Source organism: Rutidosis leptorrhynchoides, chromosome 10 (assembly GCF_046630445.1).
Source record: "Rutidosis leptorrhynchoides isolate AG116_Rl617_1_P2 chromosome 10, CSIRO_AGI_Rlap_v1, whole genome shotgun sequence".
Lineage (NCBI taxonomy): Eukaryota > Viridiplantae > Streptophyta > Magnoliopsida > Asterales > Asteraceae > Rutidosis > Rutidosis leptorrhynchoides.
The window spans coordinates 326768267-326779398 of NC_092342.1; the positions used below are offsets into that span (position 1 = coordinate 326768267).

Sequence of the window (11132 nt, forward strand, 5' to 3'; positions counted from 1 at the left end):
ATGATTGGACTCAATGGATAGGAGCAATTTCTAGCTGAATTAGAATCGCTCAATAAAAGAAAAGTTTTCGGATCAATCGTTATCATTTTTAAAGATGTTAAACGTATGTGATAAAAAATGAATTTTTTTATCCGAAAAAGAAATGAAAAAAATGAAATTACAAGATAAAGCTAGACTTGTAACTCAAGATTTCTCTCAAAGACCATGAATGGATTATGAGAAAAACTTATTCTCCTGTTATGGATGCAATTACTTTTAGATACTTAATCAGCCTAACAGTTCCTAAAAATTTAGAAATGCATCTCATGGATGTTATTACTGATTATTTAAATGAATCACTTGATAGTGATATATACATGAATATCCATGAAGGGTTTAAGGTATCAGAAACATCTAATGCAAAACCCAAAGAAATGTATTCCATTGAATCACAAAGGTCTTTATATGGGTTGAAACAATCGGGTCGTATGTGGTATAAACGATTAAATGATTACTTGATAAGCAAAGGGTATACAAATAATCTTATTTGCCCATGTGTATTCATTAAGAAAACAACATCCGAATATGTGATCATAGCTGTTTATGTCGATGATCTTAACATCATAGGTACAAATAAAGAGATCCATGAAGCCATTCAACTTCTAAAGAAAGAATTTGAAATGAAAGATCTCGGAAAAACCAAGTATTGCCTTGGTTTGTAGATTGAGCATATGCCTAATGGTTTACTTGTACATCAAACAACTTATACAGAAAAGATTTTAAAACGTTTCAATATGGACAAGGCAAAACCCTTAAGTACTCCTATGGTTGTTAGATCTCTTAATGTTGATACTGATTCATTTCGTCCCTGTGAAGATCATTGAGATATTTTGGGACCAGAAGTACCATATCTTAGTGCAATTGGAGCTCTTATGTATCTTACAAATTGTACAAGACCTTACATTTCTTTTGCAGTTACTTTGCTGGCAAGGTTTAGCTCAGCTCCTACCAAAAGACACAGGAATGGGATCAAATGCATGTTTCGATATCCTTGAGGAACTGCTGATTTAAAATTATTTTATTCTAACAATCCAAAACAAGATTTATTTGGTTATATAGATGCAGGTTATTTATCTGATCCACATAAAGTTAAATCTCAAACTGAATATGTATTCCTAAATGGAGGTACTGCAATATCATGACGTTCTCAAAAACAAACACTTGTTGCAACAACATCCAATCATGCCAAAGTGATTGCATTACATGAAGCTACTCGGGAATGTTTTTGGTTGAAATTAATGACACAACTCATTACTAATTCTTGTGGACTAGAACGCGATAAAAGTCCAACAACTATCTATGAACATAATGCAGCTTGCATAGCACAGATGAAAGAAGGTTATATCAAAAGTGACCTAACAAAACACATACCTCCTAGATTCTTCTCATACACTCAAAATTTCATTAAGGACAACCAGATTGAAATGAGATATGTTCAATCCAGCAAAAACTCTGCTGATCTTTTCACGAAAGCACTTCCAACTGCTATTTTCAGAACACACGTTCATAACATTGGCATGAGACATGTTCAAATGATGTAACAGCTGAAGCGATGTCTACTTGAGGGGGAGTCAACTCCATGCTGCACTCTTTTTTCCTTAGCTAAAGTTTTTTCACACTGAGTTTTTTTTAGTAAGGTTTTTAACGGGTCAATACTAGTTGATCTCTATTGAAAACAAATTGTCATCCAAAGGGGAGTGTTATGATACTAAAAAGTCAAGATAGGGTGGCTGGCAATTTGAATCAAAATTCATAAAGTCCAATATAGAAGGCACGCGTGACTGGAAACAGTAAATTTAAGTAGTATAAATATAGATCAATGTATGCAAGATAGAGGCACCAAAACTTTGAATATACTCTTCAATTTCTCTCTTTCTATCATTCTTCTGATGATAATATGATAATAGAAATATCTAAATAATAGGCCACCAAATGAAGTTGTAAACTACTAACTATAACATACTGGAGGTGATCCGTACACTACCTCTATTTTGCCATACACTACTAAATAAATTTTTTGAACATTTTTATCCTTCCTTTTGTTCATCACTAACTCCCCTTAACTTCTCCAAAGAAGTGGTAAAACTGTTTAAATAATTGTTTTGGTGGTGTATGCAAAAAGAACGTGGAACTCCAGAACAATGTCTCCCGTAAACCATCATAAATAAAACCCACAAAAGTACTTTTCCTCCAGATCGGACCGCCGCTGCAGCCGCCGAATTACAGCCGCCGTCATTCATCACCGTTAATCATTTCCACCGCCGTCGATCGTATCCCTGTATGTGCTACCTTCTCACTCACATCTGCTTAATATTAAGTTAACAATAATATCCGTAATTTAGCTACACTAGGGTTTATGTTTGTGAACTGTGTAAATAAATGTTGAAAGGTGAATTAAACGAAGTTATCACTTATCAAGAAATGAATTCCTTACTTAATTTATTGACTAACGATTAAGAGCTGTACAATTTCTTATATGCTGTAGTACTTAAATTAATTTACATTATATTGTTTCATGGTTGTATAGATACATTTTATGTTTGATTATTTATGTAATATGTTAAGGCATATTTTGGTGTGTAATGTTTTGAAGAAACGTTTTGCCCTTAAATTTGATAGTAGAAAAAGTTTGAATGTCATCCAACACCACTTTTGATAGATCCACTCAAAGTTACTAGCATACCCTTAATTTATGTCTTACAAATATTTTTTGATAGAATTTTATTAAGGGTATTTTTGGAAAGTAGCATCAAACTAGTTTTCGAACCCTCGCTTCGCGCCGGGTGTTCGGTTTTCAATGTATTTTATTGTGTTTAGTTTGTAAAATTATTTCGTGGCTAACGATCATGTCTTTGAAGCGCAACTCGAGTCGAACTAAAAGCTGTAACCCGTCAAAGATTTAATGTTATTTTAAAATAACAATATATGTGTATCTCCGCCTTTCGCTATGGAATTGTTGACTTTTCATAATATAACGCAATTAAGTCGTTATCTTATATTAATACTTCGTATGATTTAAGAGTAGAAGATTTACTGAGATATATCTAAAAATTTACTAAATAATTAAAAAATAATAATAAGACCCATATGTGTTTGTTGTTAATAGATGAAAATAGTTATGGAGCCTGCGAGTGAAAAATCAACGTGTATGAAAAGTACCTCAAATATTTAACGTTTTTTAAAAAATGTCCGTTTTGCGTATAGTTAGTGACATTGTGTTCGTAAATTTATTTCGAGTTTAACGATGGTGTCGGAAAAATTTAACTCGTTGCGAGCGAGAATATATGACCCGTTGAATATTTGAGTAGAGTTTATTTAAGATTTTTTATGAAAATGTTGTTTTGACACTTAACCCCCTGTTTTGGGGGTCGATTTTAATTTTTGAACAAAGTTTGTGGGTGTTTGTGGTGAAATGGAAGTTAGGTAAAAGAAAAAAAAAAGGTGAAATGTCCAAAATACCCGCGGTACTATTCACCATTTTTGTGGGTAATAGTTAATATGTTAATATTAATATTAATTATGGTGGATCTATCAAAATTGTGTTTGGAAATATCACCTAATGGTATATAATTATCAATGAAGTTTACTTATTTCTTTTTATATTCCAAGTTGTTTTATTTGTCTGAGAACTGCCTGCTAATATTGAAACATGGTTTCAGATATCAGATATCAGAATCTTAATTTCCAGCACCCGAAGGGTTAGAGTTGTGATCTTAAGCAATGGATAGTGTATGCGAATGGAAAGATTTCTCATTCCCGAAACAAGAAGAGAAGATTTTAAAATGGTGGACTGATGTCAAAGCATTTGAAACTCAGCTTGAAAATTCTAAAGACCTACCGGAATACATCTTCTATGATCCGCCTCCGTTTGCTAAAGGTCTCTCTCACTATGGTCACATTTTAGCTGGAACAATTAAGGACAGCATCACACGGTACCAAACCATGACGGGGCACCATGCCACTTCGACGGTTCGGTTGGGACTGCCATGGGTTACCAGAGTGGAGCATGAGATTGACATTAAACTTGGGATTAAGAGCAGAGAGGATGTGATTAAGATGAGAATTTATAAGTATAATGAAGAATGTAGGAGTATTGTTACTAGGTACGTTGGGGAGTGGGAGAAGGTGATTACGAGAGTTCAATTTTTAAACTAAAGACGCCGACTTGTAGAATCGACCTAGTATCAAATATCATTACAATTTTAGGTTGATAGGTCTGTGGGCACACTAATCCCAAACTAAGAGTCTAAGTCTGAGCAGGATTTGACATATTTATAGTAACCAACGGCCTTGACACTGGATTGAATATAAAAGCGGTGTCTGGATGTCTAGAAGAATGCCTAAACTCATCAAGCCGTTGGGGCGAAAAACACACCAATCCCTGTGAGACAGCTATCAATTTATAATACTCGAATTTGTGTCAGTTTATGTGAAATGAGATACGAGTTATTAACTTTGCATGGTTTTTCGCGAGACTTCATAGCGTAGACTGCAACAAATTAAACGTCGTTTTCGCGAGAGTTGTACCTGACGATGACGTAATTGGTTTGAAGATACTGCTTGGCATAACGAGATACTAAGTCTGCATTAAAGGTCATTGAGTGAAAAAACTTCGAAGATAGTCTGAATCTAAGTAGAGCTTCAATGAGAAACCAGAGCAAGATTGCTTCTTGAATATGATAAGAGATATCGATTCCGTTGTCTGTTCTTCTTATGTAGGATTCAATTTTAGATTCGATCTCTTATCATATTCAAGAAGCAATCTTGCTCCGGTTTACCACTGAAGCTCTACTCGGATTCAGATTGTTTTCGAAGTTTTTACACTCAATGACCGTTAATGCAGACTTTGTATCTCGTTATACCAAGCGGAATTTTCAAACCAATTATGTGATCGTAAGGTACAACACTCGCGAATACGACATTTTATTTGTTGCAATCTACCACATGGAGTCTCACGAGAAAGACCATGCAAAGTTAATTACTCCTATCTCACTTTACATAAACAACCACAAATTCGAGGATTATAAATTGATACGCATCTCACAGGGACTGATGTGTTTTTCTTCCCAATGAATTGATGAGTCTAGGTACTCTTCAAGACATCCAGACATTGTTTTTATATTCAATCCTGCGACAAGGACGTTGGTTTATGTAAATCTGATAATTCCTGCTCAGACTTGGACTCTAGTTTAGGATTCACAATCGACGTTTTTACTTTAAAATCGAAGTCTTCGAACTGGGAGATGGATTGATTTAAAGACGATAGATTTGAATTTTATTGACAGTGTTTGGTGCGTGTTATATCAGTTATTTGAGAAGAAGCTCGTTTATAGAGGGTTTAAGGTTAGTTCTTTATCAAGTTGTCTTGCTTCCTGCAAATAAGCTTCTCTTTAATCCAACATTTTGTGATTAGTACAATTAGAACGCGATTATATGATACCAAATAGTTAGGATCAAATAATGATATTTATTAGAAATCCTTTGGTAAATTGTAATTTCCACTCTTGATGATCGTAAATGCAATTTGTGATCATTTGAAGAATTAATAGGTAGAGAGATCAAAATTAGCGTTGTTTTGTTTGGTTGAAGTATTTTGGTCTTTTGGCCAAATGTTATTAACTGATTTGTTTACGGTAGAATTAGTAGACATAATCCGGTTCTTTGATTCTAAGATGTAGAAATGGATTATTGCGATAATATGATAATGCACGTTCAACGAGTAAACTTCATAGTATTTAGTGCAGACTGAATAATGTTGGTGTTAAACTTTAGAGGATATACATAGTTCCTTGAATTTTTAGTCTATTTTCGAAGTAATTGAAGTGCTTATTTCTAAGTAGAGTTATCACCAAATGAAGATTAGAAGTTAAAACTTTACGCATATTTATTAATATTATTTGTGTTTATATTATACATATGTTTATGTTTATATTAGTACTATAATAACTGTGGTGTTGCGTTTCTTTAACAGGTGATGCCATACAGTACTGGCTGAAAGACTCCACCGTCCAATTTTGAAGCTAATTCAAACTATAAGGTTAGAAATGGAACTTTTCTTCTATGTTTTCCTGACTCAACTCTCTTAGACTGTTTTGTTGTCTATTCTTCTGTCATTGTCTTTGCCTTTGGGATTTTATGGAACTGGCTGTCACACGTTTCTGGTATGTCGTATGTCCGGATCTCATCTTAAGATTTTTTACCTTATTGAACATACATGCAATAATGTAGGCATATCTTCATGTTAGCAGTAACTTATTAACTAATCCAGGAATAGGATTGTATGAGATAAGCACTGTGTTTGTTATATGTTCATACACTACGAAAAGGGAGAAGTTATATACATCAGATAAGACAGGCGATCACGTTACCTTAAATGTGCATCTTTAATGTTTCAAGTGTGCTTTATCTCTAAACCCCTTGTCCCCTTCTACTTGAAACTTGATTATTAGGTTTATTTGAAAGGGTAGCTATAACTTGATGCTTAATATGACACTTGTTGACGATGTTCATCGATCACTGGATTATAAAATCTTACTGTAATAACTTATGCTATTGTTGTGTTTCTTTAATGAATGTAAGTGGCTAATTTTTCTAATTCAATTATAGAACTGGTAATTGGTAATATTAATACTTATATAATTAACTGTTATTGAAGTTGATGTTGCTTTGGCCAATTACAGTATTATATCTACTTATACGCATATACACGTGCATGCCTTTTCAGTACCGTTTCATAGATGATTAATTGTATTATATATCTTTATTTAAATTTCTTTGCCTTAAGTCACCTTGTATCTGGTTGGGGTTACTGCACATGTCCAGTCGATGTGGTTAACCCAGTAGAAATGTTCGTGATGGTTTATACTGTTTTTATCCTAACCACGTGTGGGTTCCTTCTTCGCCATTTTCATCGTTCCCTGTGAATGTTTCTGGTTTGATGGCGCTTTCATCTTCACCTTACGGGTTATCAGCTTATTTATACGACCCGCTTAAAAGAATAATCGCGCTATGTTTGCCGGGCAATGTGTCTACTCCTGGTGTACTATTATACGAAAACAGTTCTTATAACCTTTTTCCAATGTTGCTGTAAGAGGTTATCTTTCCTTTACTCCATTACTAAAACAACTTAATTCTTTCGGATACTTTATCGATGTGAATTCGATTGTTATAAAAGCGAGATTTATTGATATGCAAACGAACACCGCTGCGAAAACTAATACAACCTAGCTTTATACCACTCTAAGAACTGATATATACAATGGTGTGATTCGAAGGTTTGCAAAGGTTAACGCTAAGGATCCCTCTTGCAAAGGCGGTTGCACCTTTTGGTCTTTGTTATAACACGTCTAACCAGGTTAGTGTGAAAGTTCTGGATATTGATTTTGGTGTACAAGGTGGGAAAACTGGATGATATCGACCGGCTAACTCAATTAACCAAGTGACAAAAGATGTAGCGTGTTTAGCGTTTGTTGATGGCGGTGCTATGTGATTGGAACGTTTCAGTTTGAAGATAACTTTCCGGTGTTTGATTTAGAGAACTCGGTTTTGCGTTTAGTTCTTCGCTGTTGCATAAGCAGAGTTCGTGCTCAAACTTTAACTTTACGCTTACCCCTAGGCCCTAGCCCTTGAAGCTATTTCGAAAAGGAGTGTTTAATTTGAAATGTATGTGTTGTGTTGTTCACTATGTTTTATATGTAGTTGAATTGGTCAGGCTCTTATCAATGTTACAATGTTTGTCAATTTCATAATATAAATAATTGTCTAGCGGAAATGATCATTCTTATCTTATTATTAATGTATGCAGAAAAACACATTGTTTAAATTTTAATTGCTTAAGCAGGGCAAAAAGTGTTTAATTACATATTCTAATGACTGCTTGACCTGATACAAAGCTTGGGTTTGAAATTTGTGTATTTTAAATATGGACATGCATGTTCCAAAGCTTATACTGCAAAATTGTGCTATGGCCTCATGGGTAGGACTTCATCCGATAAATGACATGTTTGAAATTGTCAAGGGTATGTTAACTAGCTGTTAGTTTTTCATTTATATTCAAGTTGGAACCGTTGAAATAAAGATGACAAAAAGTTAGGAATTTTATCTTAAATGTCAGTTCTAGTAACTTTTAGCTTTTTCCCTCCGTCTTAAAGTTTAAAGTTCTTTTAACCGAACGAAGTTTTTCACTATATACGAGCTTTTTGAGTATAGAAGCTAAAATGACACACCCCAAGTCTAAAATGATCATTATTATACCAATTCATACTTTGATAGTTTGATGGCAATTTATGCGCAGATTCATGTAAAGAAGTGCACATAGTCATGTTGCAAAGCTTACACTTCAAGTTTGGGTTGATATTTAAATGTCATGTTGATATGATTCTTAAGATTTTTGATATGATTTTAAGGCAGCCTGATTAAATAAGACCCTTATGCCCTTTCTAGTTTTTATATAAATCACTTGTTTGATTCCCTTTTATAAGTACACTTTACAACATAACATACAAAACTTAAAGATGTTTTTGCTCCTATACCTCTTTGTTATGTTTCTAGCCTTCATTTCACATGAACATGAAGCTATAGCTGACCTTAATGCAGGTTACATTCGCATAGTTGTTCCCGTTACCAAACATACAGATGCTACGAAACCTCTCTTTAGCGTGAGTATGATTACTGCATATCCAAACAGGGTGCAAGAAGTGCACGAAAACTTTCTTATAGACATCGATGCTCCCTTCACATGGCATGACTGTGCTGTCCAATGGGACTTAGATTCAAACAGTTATTGCGATGACATCAGGCTTTGCATCGGCGGTGTTTATTGTGAAGACGACCTATGTACAGATGCTCGAACTACTTACTCTTATCATCATAATCATCCTGTCTGCCCATCCGAAACCAACACTTCAACTTTTCCTTGCAAATGCTCAGTCAATGTGGTCAACCCCGTGACTAAATCGTGTGGTCAAGGCCTGCTCAATTATGACGACGCTTACTTTTTTAATACAACTAACGGTAGGAATGTTTTTACTGTTATCGGTCGTTATACTAATGCGGTATGCGCTCCTTCTACTTCATTTGCATCATTCCCTGCTAACGTTACGGGTGTCATGTCGTTTTCATCTTCGCCTTATGCTCTACCCGCTTACGTTTTTCCACCGTTTAAAAATTCATTAGCTTTATGTTTACCGAGAACTTTGTCTTCCCACGGGGTTTTATTCATTGGAGAAGGTCCTTATTACCTTCTTCCTCAATCGGATGTGGATGTAAGGAGTTATCTTTCTTATATACCGTTGCTAAAGAATCAAGATTCATCTGGATACTATATAAGTGTCAATAGCATTGTTATTAAATACAGATCTATCATCGTTCCTACGAATACCACCGCTAAACTTAGTACAATTGATCCTTACACCACTCTTAGAACTGAGATTTATAATAACGTTATTAAGAGGTTTTCAAAGGTTGTAAAAAGGATCCCCTCTGCAAAGGCGGTGGCGCCTTTTAGCGTTTGTTTCAGTACGTTAAAAAATGATACCAAAGCTAGATTAACAGTTCCCGATATTGATTTAGTTCTACATGATGGGAAGAAGTGGACTATATCGACGGCAAACTCGATTAAGCAAGTAACAAAAGATGTAGCGTGTTTAGCGTTGGTTGATGGTGGTGCAACAAGTGAACCTGCAATTGTAATTGGGACATTTCAGCTTGAGGATAACTTTCTGGTGTTTGACTTAGAGAATTTCACTCTTGGATTCAGCTCGTCGTTGTTATACAAGCACACTTCTTGCTCAAACTTCAACTTTACGCTTACCAAAAAGGCCTTAATTAATTAAATTAAAGCTACTGTAATAAGGACATATCAAACTTGGTATAGATGCATTTCGGTCTCAATATTTTGCTTTCCAAATAATCAATATAATAAATAATAAATCGTGTTAATGTTTGCCAGTGGCGGAACTTGAACCCGGATACAGATGGAGCGGGTGTAAAATTTTAATAAATTTTTCATTGTCAGCAGGGTTAAACACTAAAAAAACCTTATTTTTAGATAAAAAAAATTATTTTTTAATGTATAAATCTTTTTCCCGTTAAATCCGTGATGCGGATACCCCTTTGGGTATCACTATATTCCTCCACTGCACGCCGCCTCATTTGTTATATGTTTGATGCAATATAATCAAATGAAACCTTAATAAAATGAATTCATAAGTCAATTTAACATTAAAAAAGGTAAAACCGTCTGTCTGGCGGCCCCACACCGATTGGTCAGATGACGGCCAACATGTGAGAGAAAAAACTTTGTGCGTTTATATATTGATTAAACCCCGGCGAGCTAGATACCGGTGGTTGGAGAAGGAACGAAGCCTAGAGCATCAAAACGACCAAAGAAACCGTCAACAGAGATGAAGGAGGTGAATGATTAGGCTTACAGATGGTTGAGGTGGCGTAAAGTAAAACAAGGGTGCTAGGGTGTTTTGAGAGGAATTTTTTTTATTGATCAGTTGAGGGCTGGAATTTTTTTTTTTTTATCTTTTTTAATTTGGTACTTTTGCTGAAAGCTGTTGAGATGTATTTGTTTTATTAATAGAGTTGTAATGGGCTAATGATTTATTGCTTAGTGGGCTTAGTATTTAGTATCCTTGGCTAATTCTAATAGGTTTGTTAAGCTATATAATCCCCTGTATGTTTACGGTTGAAAATAAAAAAAAACCAATTACGATTTCTAAAACTCTAAACGAAATTCAACATAGTATCAGAGCAGAGAGTCTGAAACCGAAACCCTAAATTCCCAATTCGATAAACGATTACCGTATCGTTTCAGAAACCAACGATTATTCATACCGTTTTCAGAATTCCAACGATTATTCACATCGTTCTGAGTTTCAAAACCTATAATCGTCAAAACCAATATTCAGTTAAACTATTGGATCAATGGCTGGAGACGAAGGAGAAACAAGCACAAAGAACACCATCGACATCTCTTCACCCTATTATCTGACATCTGCAGATCATCCCGGTCAAAACTTCGTTGGGGAGAACCTTCTTCATGACGGGAACTATGTAGATTGGAAGAATGAGATGATGATATCTAA

General features: G+C 34.8%; 1 protein-coding gene and 1 pseudogene across 1 annotated transcript; both read left to right on the top strand.

Moving 5' to 3' along the window:
* The first annotated feature begins 2180 nt into the window (after positions 1-2180).
* Positions 2181-9872, top strand: LOC139871325 (gamma conglutin 1-like). The gene is made up of 4 exons (XM_071859046.1): positions 2181-2317; positions 3699-5382; positions 6011-6076; positions 8635-9872. Exon 4 carries the CDS (start codon positions 8703-8705, stop codon positions 9870-9872), a length of 1170 nt encoding a protein of 389 aa, XP_071715147.1. The 5' UTR covers positions 2181-2317; positions 3699-5382; positions 6011-6076; positions 8635-8702.
* On the top strand, positions 3760-7965 carry LOC139871324 (gamma conglutin 1-like; annotated as a pseudogene).
* Positions 9873-11132: the final 1260 nt, after the last annotated feature.

What these genes read in the sequence shown, in the direction of transcription:
- LOC139871325 (XM_071859046.1), top strand. Translation starts at nt 8,703, where the DNA reads ATGATTACTGCATATCCAAACAGGGTGCAAGAAGTGCACGAAAACTTT.